Source organism: Rhea pennata, chromosome 1 (genome assembly GCF_028389875.1).
Source record: "Rhea pennata isolate bPtePen1 chromosome 1, bPtePen1.pri, whole genome shotgun sequence".
Taxonomy (NCBI): Eukaryota; Metazoa; Chordata; class Aves; order Rheiformes; family Rheidae; genus Rhea; species Rhea pennata.
The window spans coordinates 194,942,356-194,956,920 of NC_084663.1; the positions used below are offsets into that span (position 1 = coordinate 194,942,356).

Consider the following 14,565-nt stretch of genomic DNA (forward strand, 5'->3'; position numbering starts at 1 on the left):
GAAACGAGGCCAGGAAAAATCAGGCCACTATCTAGTCTCTAGCAGACAATGATAATGATTGCGTATAAATATTAAGAGTAGATTCTTCCTCTTTCTTGGGGGCATGTGTCTACAGCTGTGGACAATGTGTGATCCTAGCTTCTGAAAAATACTTTTCTGATGTGTGTGTTCCCACTCCAGTTAACATCCCCTACTGCTTATTTATGCATATTCAGAAATTTGTCTGAATCTTTGATATTTATTTTGATCTAATTTTAAATTTTCTTTCCAGTTCTAAGAAATGGGATGTGGCAGAACATTATTTGGAAAGAGGTAAAATCTTGGATTTTTTTTTTTCCAGAGTTTGTCTTGCTGGAATAAATTAAGAGGATTAATTTGTATCACATGAGGTTTTTTTCAACTTGCAGTAGGAGGGATTCTTTCTGTAACAATAGTGAGAATTGCCCAGAGCAGCTGAGTACCCACCTTTGACTGAAGCACAGTACTAGGATTTAAGCGCTAATGAATTACTGTAAAAATAGTTGCTTGGACTACAGATTCCTATTTTTTTTCCTGGTAAAATTACAGAGGAATCTTTCTCTGGGATCAGAATAAGCTTTTCCCTTAACTAATAAATTTGCATGTTCAAATGTTCCATCTCTTTCAATTCTTATAAATTAATATGTTAAAATGTTTTAAGCCCATTTGAGGCTGTAAGCAGTCCATTGGATGCTCGGCAGCCCAATGCTCATCAGTGTAGTCCTGGCCTGCTGTCCTGAGGGATCTGAATGGGATTTTTATCCTAAGAATGATCAAGCATGTGACTGCTGTCAAGAGTGTTGGAAACTCTTTGTGTTTTCAGTATTCCAGTATATTATTATATATTTCAGTATTACATGCTCTAGGTGACCCTGCTAAGCAGGGCAGTTGGACTAGATGATCTCCAGAGGTCCCTTCCAACCTTACTGATTCTATGATTCTATGATTCTGTGATTCCAGAAATTGGGACCTTTTACACTTCAAGTGAGTAGAGGTCAAGGAAGAGCTACTTGGTATTGTCTCTACAGACAATACCTCTTGCCAGTAATTAATACAAGTAGTGAAACTAAAGAAAGCTAGGAGAAGATGGTAATGATGACAGGGTAGGTGAATAACACAAAGATAGATGAAAAAGTGAGAAATAAAGGAGGTGAGAAATTCTTGACATTTGAGGAAGATTAAAAAGCTTAAAAATTATTTTGCATGGAAAAATATTTCCGTAAGTGAGATAGGATTGCACTTAAAGAAAAATAAACTCCAATTTGGATAAATCAGAAAATGGAGGAGAAATCACTTTTTAAAAACAAGATAAGGAAGTTCACACTTCTAAATAGAACAGCTTACTTTACATTCAGAAAGGGAAATATTTTGATTTTAGACTTCCAAATTTGCAATGAAAGTACTCTGATTTTCAGAAGCACTACATCTCTAAGTGTTATGTGCATGATGCTGTTTTTTTGACTGGATGAAGGAAAATAACAAACTAACCTTCCAGACAAGCGAATTGTTTGTTTTTCTCTTTCATGCTACTGTGTTCCTGCCCCTGATTCAATAGGTGGCAGTAGGCGATATTGTGAAGGTCACCAATGGGCAACATCTTCCAGCAGACATGGTCATTGTATCTTCCAGGTATCCTGAGTGGGTGTGAAATGATGCCTCTGATGAACTGAGGTGCAGAGGACTCTAAACTCTGTAGTTACTATTATTAAAAATAGGTATCAGATGGCACTTTTTTCCACATATGAAAGTGAACTTCAATAATGTTAAAGTAGTGCTTTGCTAGTCAACAGTTCATGTATCATTAACTTCTTTTTGTAGATAAGATCTTAAGATGAATAGCTTTCTTCAGAAAGTATTATGTGCTTGTTAGACCTTCCTCTCTTCCAAATCCTATTACAATCTTGATGCAACCAGTTGATCTATGGCCTTCCAAGGAACATTTAATCAAGAAAACTTGCTCTTAAGTTTTATTTCAATTAATTCTGCTGAATTACCAGCATGTTTTCCTGCTGCTGGGGTTCAAGATCGCTTCTTAAATTACTATTTGTAAGTAACTTTAGAAGACTGGCCCAGCCAGCATCTAAATAACTACACTGCAAAATAGCACTTTGAGTTCATTCATCTACTCCTTGGGCTACAAATGTATTTCATAGTTCCTAGCACCATAGCAATAGCTAACTGTTATGTAGTTCTCATTTTCTTTTGTGAAATACAGGACAAATTTTTTTATACAAGTATACTAGAAAGTGAAAGCTAGCTGTTGGGTCCTGGAAGCACTTCAGTGGCACTGGTCAGCTCCTGTACTGTGAGGCTGATTAGCAGTTGCTGCCCTATGCTAAGATAATCCAGTGTATATATTTTGTGTCAAACAATTTGGGGTGAAGGCAACACCACTATCCATTTAGGGAGTGGAGATGTGAACAAGAGAAAACAGTGATGTTCCTACTTGTGACCTTGCTTTTCTGAAGCAGACACATTTTATGACATGTTGATCTTCCATCTTTCATTGTGTGTGTGTGTTTTTTTTCCCCCTTCCCCTCTCCACACACTTAGCACAGCAGTGTTTATAGGTTGCTCTGATTGCTAGATCACAGTTTTCCTGGGTGATTCTACTTCTAAGGAAGCATCTTCCGCTGCACTGCTTTTGTCCTTTTGCATTTTTTGGATGTGTTATTTCTTGGGCACAACTGCACTGTGATGGTAGTCTGGTCCTGTTGAGCTTTCCTGTAGAGCCTTCAGTCTGATTTGTCATGAGATCAAGGATAGAGGTAGCCTCATTCCCATGGTACACAATACTGCATTTTTTAAATACAAAACAAAAATCAAATTCTTAAATGAGCAGTTGTCAACTGTAAGTGCAGATAGTGAAACTACTTTGACATCAATTATTTCCTGTTCTAGCACTGAGGAATGTTTATTTTACTTGAGAACTGCTCCTTTAATATTTTATACTAAAAACTTTTGGTTTATACCTTAACTTGCATGGGTTACTTGTTCCATTTTACTCTACTAACCTATTGATATCTGTCATGCCCACATATAATAAATGCAATTTCTGTGGCATTTGTGCTTTTACAATTGATGTTGTTCGCATCATTCTTTTGAATGGCAATACTAAGTGTCCTCAGTTCACCAGAAGGCTTTGCATGCTCTGGAGGGTTTGTGTTTTGCTTGTGTGTGTATAAATATAATATAAATTTTCTGTGTCTGAGTTAACGGTCAGAGTTGAAAATTTTTTTTTAACTTTTATTTTTTTCCCACTCCTGTAGAAGAAAGGTGACATTAAATGAATTTTACGTATGGAATAATTTGCCTAAAGGAAAAAAAAAAAACCCGTGATTTGGAGCCAAGCACAACCTTTCATTTGGTATGAAACATTTCCCCAGATATGTGGGGAAAAGTAGGGAATTGCTTTGTAAGAGTTCTCCCTACTGAGTTAACTATCTCAATTGCATTGGAAAAGATGTTTGTGGTAAAAGCAAAATTGGTATCAGGTTGAACTTAATCCATGGCTTCCTTGGATGCGATTTCAGGTTGTCCATACAGGAGGGGACAAGTTCAGGCTCTGCATCTTTCTTCTTGGAGTAGTGAGTGGAAAAACCAATTTATTTCTCTGGCGGGAAAAAATTAGTCCGTATTGTACATTTACCTGTCTGTCTTAATCAAGTTTTGCTAAGGAGTCCTGTTGTGTTACTGTGTGTTACTGTTACTGATTCTTTTACTGATTAACTGCGTTCTTACACTACTACTTAAACTTTCTTGCTTTGTGGGCATAAAACACTACTTGAAGTAATTTTCTAGACTGTAGTGTAAAATATTCCACTTCTGGCATCTGTAACTTTAACATGAATTATTAAATCCTTATTTACCTTTTAGTTTAGACATGCCTGTCTTCATAATCTCCATTTTAAGAGATTGTTTATATTCAAAGATATTAAGATATTTCTGCAAATTGAGTACTTTCAACTGAGTCTTTCATGGTCATAAACCACTTTTTTTTTTTTTTAATTCTACACAGTGTATTGAAGACGTGTATTGTGGATCATTTAATGTAAAAGTAGTGTACAAAAAGTAATAGTCTTAAGTTTTCAACATTGAAAATCTTTGTGTGCTCTTTACAGTGAACCTCAAGCAATGTGCTATATTGAAACAGCTAATCTTGATGGGGAGACAAATCTTAAAATAAGACAGGTAAAATGAAAATTTGAATTTCTCAGGGTTTTTTTAGATACGTGGTGTTAGTTACAGAGCAAACAGTTTAGCTTGTGTGATAACAGTACCGTTTAATAAAGCTGTACATCTTTGACTGCTGAGAATCCCCTTGCCACTGTTTTGAAAAAAAATGCAATAATATGTATTATGTTTAAGTCTGAGGAGCTAATCTGAAAGGAGAGGTTTAAGCCTACAAAAGCAAATTAAGGAGACCTTGGCTGTGATTCTTTTTGCTGAAGGCCCAGGGAGTGCTTGGGCCAATCTGCCTGCTTGCTAATTAGAGTGGTATCTTTCATCAAACTACTGCAAGGCATTTCTAGCACTAAAGGTGTTTCCACTGCCTCAGTAAGCTGAGCACAGCTTCGGTGTCTTGCAGAGATGTTGAAGTATCCACTCTTAGATGTGTGTGGCATGCTCGGTGTTTGGTGACTGAGGCAAGCCTGGAATGGGTTTTCTTGTGGATGGTTTACTCTGAGAATTAATTGCAGCTCTTTTGCACACATTAGCTGGAGATGCAGGAGTCACAAAATTATAACTAAAAACCATACATGGGACTTACACTATTTCCTTTCTATTCCCAGCTCCCTTGGTAAATGGGATCTATTGTCTCAGTTTGGAATAGGCCTTCAGTTGACGCGGGGGGCTGCCCATTAACAGATATATTTTTCAGATAATTATCTCACAACATTGTATTTTTATTGTGAAGCCCAGATACTTCTCGCTCAGTTTAGCTAAGAATTTCAGAAAGAAGCTATGTTCAAACATAGTATTTCCCAAGAGTGTTAAGTGGTCAGATGTGATTTGAAGTGTCATATTTAAAACAAACAAACCTTTGCTTGTGGTCAGAGCTGTAGTTGCTACTGTCACAAGTGTTGGTCTGTATTATTTGAGCCTCTAATGAGTGCTTTTTGTATGTCTCAAATTGAGACGTTGTCAGCCAGTGTACATATGTGTGGTTTTTGTTTTCTCTTTTTTGTGAAAAAGCTTTATGCTTGCTGTTAGTTTACTACCTTTGAAGAAGTGAAATTTACTGTGTTAGGCCAGCCCAATAGATCAAATGTCGAGTTTGTCATGTATCCAGAAATGAATAAAATCTGTTTAAAATACAAAAATATTTAACCCCTTCCCTAGTTCTGTTGTGCAGTGATGCAATCCAACTCTGCCAAAAGAAGTGAAAAGTGAGAACAAAGTCCTACCAACTCAAAATGGCTCATTCACTTACCCAGGTGAAGCTGTTCACAGATGAAAAGCAATGGAGTATTGTACATGTGGTGTCTTAGGTGGAGTAAGCTCTATGCTATGTTACAGTTGCATGGTGGGTTGATAATTAATCTTGAGTAGGATCAAGATTAGGACTTCTGCAGTGACCTAGGAGAAACTATGCTCAGAAGTGACTATATTTAGTGACATTAACATATCGGCAGAGCTGTATTTTGAAAGAAAAACCAGGACTGCCTACCTCTTCCTACTTCCTCCTGCATGTGCACAGCATGTGCTTTGTGGAGGTGACTTTCCTCCTGGCTACTGAGAGATTGTACAGGTAACTGACTCTTTATTGAATAGAGATTTATGCTAGACCTATGTAAACACAGATAATGTCTGTGTCCATAAAGGAGAGTCTTTTCTTTTGGGGAAAGAATCACTGAAACCCTACTTAAACACTTAAATCAAAGAAGTCTGAAATAGTATATGTTGAAAGAAATTGCATTTTTCTTAACTTGCCGTCTGCTAACAAATCATTTGCAAGTATGTCCTTTGGATTGGTTTCTGCAGGGATTGTCTCAAACTGCTAGTCTCCAGTCAAGAGAAGAATTGATGAAAGTGTCTGGAAGGATAGAATGTGAAGGACCCAACCGGCATCTCTATGACTTTGTTGGAACTTTGCGTTTAGATGGTCAAAGGTATCAACTTGACAGCAAAACCATACGTTTCTTTGGTTAGGAAAAATACTGCCTGCTTTCTGTCTGCAACTCTGAGCATATGCATGGTTTTGGAGGTAGTAATTAACAGCTGTGAATTGGATCATCTGCTGATATGAGATGACATTGTTTTGTCTTCCTGCTGAGTCTTCTGCAGAAATGATCTGTAGCCTGGTGATTAAGGGACTGGGTTTTCATGGAAGTTCTGAAAACACTATTTGCTTGTTATGGGAGAGATGGCTTTTCTGGAATTTTATTTTTTTAATAAATGTATCATGGGAAGAAAGAACTAGATTTTTTTTCTATATTTTTGGTTTTTTTGAATTGTCTTGTTGCAGATGATGTGTAGAAAAAGCTGGAAAAATTTTCCTTCCAACAGGAACAAAATACTCTAGCATGTTCAGATCTGTACGGAAAAGTCATTACAGAATCTAAGTATTTATCACTGTGACTTTGATCTGTTTCAACTATTGGAAGAAAAAAAAAAAGAAAATACGTCCTTGTACTTCAATATTAGAACTTTAAGAGTTAGAATATGAGCTTTGTTGTCCTGCCTCAAAACTACTCCTTGGGCAACTCAGCTAAATAGTGACACATGTAAGAATAGCAGGAAATCACCTGCATCCCACTTGACAGTCAGAATGGAAAATATTGATTAAATGACTTCTTTTAAGGTTATAATATGCCTGGAATGGATGATCTATTTGCAAGTGCTTAACTCCATGTTTTTGTGCTAGAGCTCATACAGCCAAAGTGAAGTTATTTGGCAGCCTTAAGCCTCCTCTAAAGTTCTTGAGTTCTGGGAAACTGCAGCAACTCCCTTGCTGCCCTTAACAGGGATTAGACTTTCAGAGCACTAAAATCTGTGTATTATGTGGACAGCATAAGATTTATAGCTCATTAAAATATTTCTTCCTCTTTTTTCTTTTTTTGAGAGGCAGTAAGGCTGAAAGGAGAAATATTTTCCTAAAGTGTTATGAAGAATTAAGATACACTTCTTGCTTTTCAGTCCAGTTTCTGTTGGTCCTGACCAGATCTTGCTAAGAGGTGCACAGCTGAGGAACACTCAGTGGGTCTTGGGTATTGTTGTGTATACAGGACATGATACAAAACTCATGCAGGTAAAGCTTTTAGGAGATTTGAAGCATGTTCTCGTAGAAGTTAGTGTGTTTTTGTGTATTTTGCTTGTCACTCGTTCATGATATAAAGGCCTGATCATAGCTGTTTAAGTAAGACAGAGGCTTTGAGGGATATAAAGAATTAGAGATACCTTGCTAATATGTGTGTGTGTGTATACACATATACATCTATCTATATTAAAATATTATTAGTTTTTACTTGGATATTGTACTATTTTGAGGTATAATGACTTGCATGGCACTTGTACAGCATCTAAAGTTCTGTGAGGTTCTGCAGCTGAAGAGATGTAATGACCACCACTTGCCACATTAGAACTTTGAGATAATTAGGTTAAGACCGCAATCTTTGCATTGCCTTAAAGGCAAGGAGTGCCTGGAGAGACCAGAAGCATGCATGTACTGCTTGCCTCTGCTAGCCATCAGTGAGATGGGCAGAGAGGAGATGAGTGTACTGGATTTTTTAGAAGCAAATGGTTCTTTTTCTCTCATCTCCTATAATTTTGAAATCATTAGGCATATTGACTCTTGTTACCATCTTGTTTAACTTTGCATCCAATGTGAACTAGATGATGAAGTTGAAGCAGCAAACTCTGTAACTGACTCTTAAAAATTAAGACCAAGTTTGCTTCTGCAGTCTCCTCCTATATAAGCCATTACCAATCCTTTTTCTGTTGCTGTTCAGAATTCAACCAAAGCACCTCTGAAGAGATCAAATGTGGAGAAAGTAACCAACGTGCAGATCCTGGTGTTGTTCTGTATTCTCCTGGTCATGGCCCTTGTGAGTTCTGTAGGTGCCTTATTATGGAACAGAACCCATGGTGAGGTCGTTTGGTATCTTGGCTCAAACGGTGAGTATGCAGGCAGCATGCTATTACTGTATGAGCAGGCTGCAGGGCTAGCCAGGCTCTCGGTTTTGTGAAATAAATACATACAGTAAGAAACAAAGAAACAAAGCCTGCCACTAATTTTTGGTGCCCTAATATATTTTGAGAACAGACTGGAACAGCTTTTAACTTATTAGTAAAGTTTCTATTAATAAAACCTTCTGAGGTTGTCTAAATACTGTTGGACTGCTGTCTGAGTAGGAGGGAAACCAGAAAAAAGGCAAGAATGAGTCTTGTTTGGCCTATAAATGCTCCCAGGGGTGCCATGCAGCCAAAGTTTCAAAAAGTTTGTTTTCGGAGCTGCCTTATCTATCCTATTTAATTGTACCTTGTTAGAGGATAGTGGGTATCAGTCTGAGGGTACTGACTTTATCCTCATTTACCCGAGGAAAGGATTTATCTAGCTGTGTCCTTTTCCATGGTTTGCTATTAGACACACTGACCTCTTGTTGCTGATGTGGAGAACTGTTAAGGGCATGCTAGGTATTATGGCTTTGTTCTGTGTTATGTTGTTTTAAGAGAGACTTTAGCTTCTGACTTTAGTGTCACTTTGAGGAGAAAACTGATATTTTAGTGCCCTTATAAAGTGTTTTACTTTGGTTTCCTTTATACCTCTTGGATTTATCAGTTTAGATAAAGATATCGGCCTTATGCAAACACTTTAGGATGAAATAGAAATTGCTGTACAGCAGAGACGGTTTATATTATCTAGCTAGAAAATGAGTTAGAGGCATCTTGTGTATGTGGATCTAAACAGTCTCACTGAAACTTCAAATGTTCTTTTTACTGGTGATGCTAAAACATCACCAGTTCTGGTTCTTCTGGTTCAGATGAACTTCAGTTGTGATAATATTAAAATCTCTTCTAGAGGGAGCATGGGAGCATCTCATTCTTGGCTGGCTTCTGATAGTTCTAATAATGTCTTCCAGAAGCAGTAGCAATGACTTTAAAAGTCTTTTCCTCACCCCCCCTTATTTTTTAATGAAAAAGCTTAAATTTGTGGCTTCCATTGACTGAAAGAAGGAATATTGGCAAAGAGAATGGGAGCATGAAACTCTTGAACTTGTGCTAATGTAAAATTAGAAGGTGCGTGCCACTGGCTTCAGTCAAGCTGCTGCTTGTAACCAAGTATGTGCGAAACAAAGGTAGGATCTAGAAATAGTAGCTTAGGTATGGATGCATTTTTGCAAGCTGAACACAATTTCTATCACTTCTGTAATTATCACACGTGGGAAAGACACTTATCCTTCAGGCTAGGCATGTGTGTTTGGTTTTTAACTTAAATCTTTAATTTCTGTAAAGACTGCATTAGAAAGACTTTCTACCAGTTAAGTGTGCCTCTATTTTTTTTTTTTTGTCAACTGATCAAAGCCACTTAAAGACAAAATACAGAATTAATGTGTATTCAAACTTGAAGATGCCTGTCTCCAAAATTCAAGTCTATTTCTGATCATTGTTTCAGCAACTTCTTTTACTGGCTTCTGTCTCCTCCAAATTTTCTCCCCTACCTCCTTCCCAATCTCTTTGTAATGCTGAAGATGCCTTAGTTGTGGACTGTAAGCCCACTGTATTAGGTCTGATGCGGCATGAAGTGCCTCCCTGAATGTCAATAGAAGTGTAAGACTGTAGACAAATGCAGCTACTTTGGAAGCAGAGACCAGCTGTGGTTGGCACCATAGACCATCATCTTGTCCTGAATCCTCTGAAAAGCGAACAGGAATGGAAACAGTTCAAAAATATTTTCTTCCCCTTAGGACCAGTTTTGCTGGCAGATTTATTTAGGCAACTTATCCAGTGTTGGCACTACTAATAAAAGCTCTCCTACCTGAGCAGGATGTGTTATTTAGTTTAGTATGACTTTTCTGCAGTCATCTTGTTCTTAGATTTGTCTAATGCGTGTAACTTCTCAATTTTGCCAACACCGACTGCTTTTAGAACAAACTTGTCCTTTGCCTCTTGTCCACTGAGACATGTAGAACACGTTTTGAAAGATAGTTATGTTCCTTTTAATTAGCTGCTCTAACTGGGGCAGTTGAGATGTCAGACAAATATCTGAATTTGGGTTATAGTATGGAATATCGTACTTCACACCATCTGTTCAGTGTAAACTGTGCAGAATACATGTTGTGTTCTCTAATATCTAGCCTCACCAATCTTGTGCTTCTCAACTGGCGTAATATGCTGCATCTCCAAGCATGTGTTCTGTGGGCAATTTTTGTAATACTGAAATCAACGTTGAAAAGGCCCTTGTACTAAGAACCTTAACACATTCATTGATTATTTTAGTGCTACTAAATATCATCAGGGCAAATGTAGGAAGATGATTGCCCCTCTATTGTGCCACTCATTTCTGCCTTCTAGATGTTAATGTCTGTCCTTTGGTCCACAGAAATGCTGTCTGTCAACTTTGGATACAATCTGCTGACGTTTATAATCCTCTACAACAACCTTATTCCAATTAGTCTTCTAGTGACACTGGAAGTTGTCAAATTTACTCAGGCTCTTTTTATAAATTGGGTAAGTAACAAGAATAGACATGTTAACGTCACCTTTGAAAAGTGAAATTGTAAAAAACATTCACACTGAAGACTTTACCCGAATTTCTGGTGACTTCTATGATGCAACTTCCATGAAAGACAGAAATTTAGAGAATTTAATTTGCATGGTTTCACAACAGAGAAACTTGTAGGAAACCCCTGTGCAAGTGATGATTTTCATGCATCAGGCTTTCAGGATGGGAGAAATGTTCAACTTCATTGGTTATTAAAGAAAGTCTTTCAGATGATTCATGTTGGATAAATAGCTTTTAAACTCTTTTGTGTCTTATAGATTCTCTCAGCCTTGGATGGAAAAACTAGACTTTTTTTGTTTTTCCTGAGGCTGGCCTTCAGGTCACTTCTATTGATATGAGTCGTAGTATTTCTCTAAGGAGATCAAGTTGGCTGGTGCCTCATACTACAAAAAGGTCCTCTCTGCTTAGGCAAGCTTTGGCTTCAAAGAGTATTTCTTTCCAATTATGAAGAGAAATGATTGTGGTAATGTGCCTTAAAGGTGAACAGTCAGAAGAGGAGGGGAAGTGTTGCTTGTGTTGATGTACATTCATCCTTTGGCTTTCTGTAAAGTTGTAGGACTTTGTCTAAAATGTAAGTAAACAAGGTCTAACTCATGCATATTCTCTAAGCTGTTCATAGTGTATTGGAGATATTTGAGATGGCTTTTCTGAGAAATTACTTCACTGGTTCACCTAGCAGATATTTTATTGACCCTCCCAATTAAATGCAGTAGTAGAAATACAGGTGATTTCACTGAGTGAGGCATTTGTCTTTACTCTAGCCACAACCACAATTAAATTGCCTTGTTTCTGTGGCTTTATTAAAAACCTTTGAATAGCTAATGCCTGCTAGAACTTATTACTGTGCTGAATTCTTAAAAGATGATGTAATGAGGAAATTGCCAGTTACTCATAACTTAATTAGACTTTTCTCATATTTATGTAGTTTATGTAGTATGGAGTTTGGAAAGGAGATCCCACTCTTGTCAGACACAGTATTTGTCTCTAGCTTTCTGAACCTCCATCAAAGTCATTACAGCCAAGTTAGAGCTGACCAAAAGATGAGAGACTGTAGTGTTTAATCTGCATAGTTTAGGTCTAATTTTGCTTTTCTTTCAGGACATAGATATGTATTATCCTGAAACAGACACACCTGCAATGGCCAGAACCTCAAACCTTAATGAGGAACTTGGGCAGGTAAGAACTTGTTCATAAATGTCATGTCTGTGACATGATCTCAGATGATGAGAGGCGTGAAAACATGCTGTCAGGAAGTGCTCTTTATTCTCTGCTGTGGCCTACGTTAAAGGAATTTCTGTATTTTCATTAGTCTAAGTCTCACTAGCACAGAGTGATAAGGCATCACAGGAATAAATTCAAGGTTATATAGGCAATTTTAAGCCTAGGAATTGAACCCTTACTTCCTATATTAAAGTCCAGTGCCTGAACTCAAAGCTCTTAAGAAAAAAGTCAATTTAGAAGAGTTGCTGTGTGGTGGTGACTCTGTATACAGACCATGACCTACCTTGGCTGAAAGGCAGGCTGGCAGGCTGTGTAATTAGCTCTCCAATACTTCTGTCCAAGAAATGCAAGTCTGAAAAATCTGCAGTTTTATTCCTAATTTGGGTTGTGTCCCTTCACGCATTTCCATTTTTTCCACTCAGATGGGGATAACATTTTTTTCCTCTGGACTACTCAAATCATAAATATGTAACTTAACCACATGAACCCCATACTTGCTATGAATCTAGTCATGGAGACAATTTGTATATATGCAAAATATGTATTTACTGTGTGCTGCTCGGCAGGTTGATTGTCAGTATTCTTCCTGCTTAATCAAGTTTGTCTTTTGCTTAGGATTATTAAAAACCCCTGATTCATATTTTAGTTGTTTGGGTATGAAAGTATCAGCCATTAAATCCTATAATATTTGTGTATCTCAAACTATATTATGTGGTGTAATATATCTTGCTGGCCTGTACATTATTTTTTCAGAAACTGCTTACTGCTGACACCAAGTAACTAGATTGAGTTTTTAATTAATTAATTAGTTTCTTGGTCACAGTTGTGTTTTTAAATGTTGTTCTACTCTTACATTAGTTAAGTTATTCATATTTTAGATATTCACTTTGAATTCTAACTTACAGAACCTCCAAGTATAGTATTGAAAATAGGACCTATGTAATGCTTATTTAAAGCATTCACTGAACTAGTAATTTTGGTTTTTAGTGCAGGTTCTTTTAATCAAATTGCAGATCTTGGAAAGACTTTCTGATTCTCTCAGCAAAATGTTCTGGTCTTTAAATTGACAGACTCCTGTGTTAGCACCATCCTTTCCTAACAATTGCTGATTTTAAAATGTTACCTGTTCCAGAGGTAAGGCAGTTTTGAATTTAGGAGGAAGCTAAAAGAAGGAAAAAAACCCATGAAAATTGTCTTGCAATTAATGTAGATCTGTTGAGGCCTATTGAAGGTGTGAAATCTTGAATCTGCTAATACCACAAGAAATTGAGTTGCTGTGTTAGCATGGTCTTGCTTGCTAGCTCAGTCATTGGTTTCATCAGGGATTATTAACTTGGGCTGTGCTGACTGTGGCTATATGTCTTTTTTGCTTTCAGGACTGACTAATGCCAGTCTCCTCTGGATACCAGAGGAACAAACTTATCTCCCAGCAAAATATCTCTTGGGCTTATTCTTGGATGTTCTTTCCACTGTAATGTTTGGAGGGGGAAGAAATTCAGAACAGATCCTGTGATCCAAAGACCACTATGTTTTAAAATTTAAGAATTCTTCAAGAACCTGAAGAGTCTTCATTTAATTTTCAGTCTTGCAGTTTTTCAACTAGCATAAAAATAGTACATCTCCATTGACTGCAGTGGAGCTGGCAATTGATATGAACTATCTGGGCCCTACTGCATATAGAGATAAATAAAAAGTAATAGTATTAAAGAACTTGATTTTTTTTTAACCTGTAGCTTCATAAGCCTACCTTGACCAATACTGTAATTTTGCTGAACCTTATGCCTCTTCTAGAATTTTTCCCATACTTAGTCTGTTCTCTACTTGTTATAATTTTGTTACTTTGCAGGTTTAAGATTGATTAAACTATTTTCCTTCTTTACAGGTAAAATACCTGTTTTCTGATAAAACAGGTACTCTAACGTGCAATATTATGAACTTTAAGAAATGTAGTATTGCTGGAGTGACATATGGGTAAGTATGGCTTTAGAAATTCTATAGCTTAATATATGTTTGTTAATGGTATGTAGTTTCCATTTTCATGTCTTGCAACCCAAATTATGAAATATAAATCTGGAAAGTACTTGAACTGAAAAGGGGGCATGACCTGATCTGCCGCTTAATGTGCGAATCAGTGTTCAAAAACAGTGTTGAACCAGAAGTGCTAAAAGTGTTAATAACTTTTGGCCTGCTCCAAAGGGAAGCAGATCCAACTAAGGATAGCAAATTTAATTATTTTGTAACTTCTTCAAATAAACCAAGATTTCACCATGAACAACTGTAATCTTAGCTGTCAGCAGTGAAGAGTTTCAGGCTATACGGAAGGGACACAACTTACTCTTTTTTCTTTTGTTTGTTTTTGTTAGAAAGGTTCCCTTTGAATTCGTAGCAGTTGGCAGTCTGTCTTGAACACTGTCTTTGACTTTCCTTAGTTTTAAAAGGCTAGACTTAAGATCTCCATACAAATCAGCCTTTGAGTTGCATGATATTTTTAATTGGGTCTCTGAACTTGGTTCAGACCTACAAGCAGCTGAATTGACAATTCCAACATACGTTTGTATATGTGATGAGTCATTGAACTTGGTTTCTAGCTTGCAAAATGG

At 37.1% G+C, this 14,565-nt stretch overlaps 1 protein-coding gene across 1 annotated transcript in view; it reads left to right on the forward strand.

The window, feature by feature from the left end:
- ATP8A2 (ATPase phospholipid transporting 8A2) overlaps window positions 1-14,565 on the forward strand; it is a 297,173-nt gene that overhangs the window by 21,163 nt on the left and 261,445 nt on the right. The window contains exons 5-13 of the mRNA XM_062577183.1: window positions 272-312; window positions 1,574-1,647; window positions 4,140-4,209; window positions 6,004-6,131; window positions 7,159-7,270; window positions 7,971-8,136; window positions 10,562-10,689; window positions 11,843-11,920; window positions 13,848-13,936. Coding sequence (XP_062433167.1) covers window positions 272-312; window positions 1,574-1,647; window positions 4,140-4,209; window positions 6,004-6,131; window positions 7,159-7,270; window positions 7,971-8,136; window positions 10,562-10,689; window positions 11,843-11,920; window positions 13,848-13,936 — 886 coding nt within the window. The remainder of the gene's footprint in view (window positions 1-271; window positions 313-1,573; window positions 1,648-4,139; window positions 4,210-6,003; window positions 6,132-7,158; window positions 7,271-7,970; window positions 8,137-10,561; window positions 10,690-11,842; window positions 11,921-13,847; window positions 13,937-14,565) is intronic.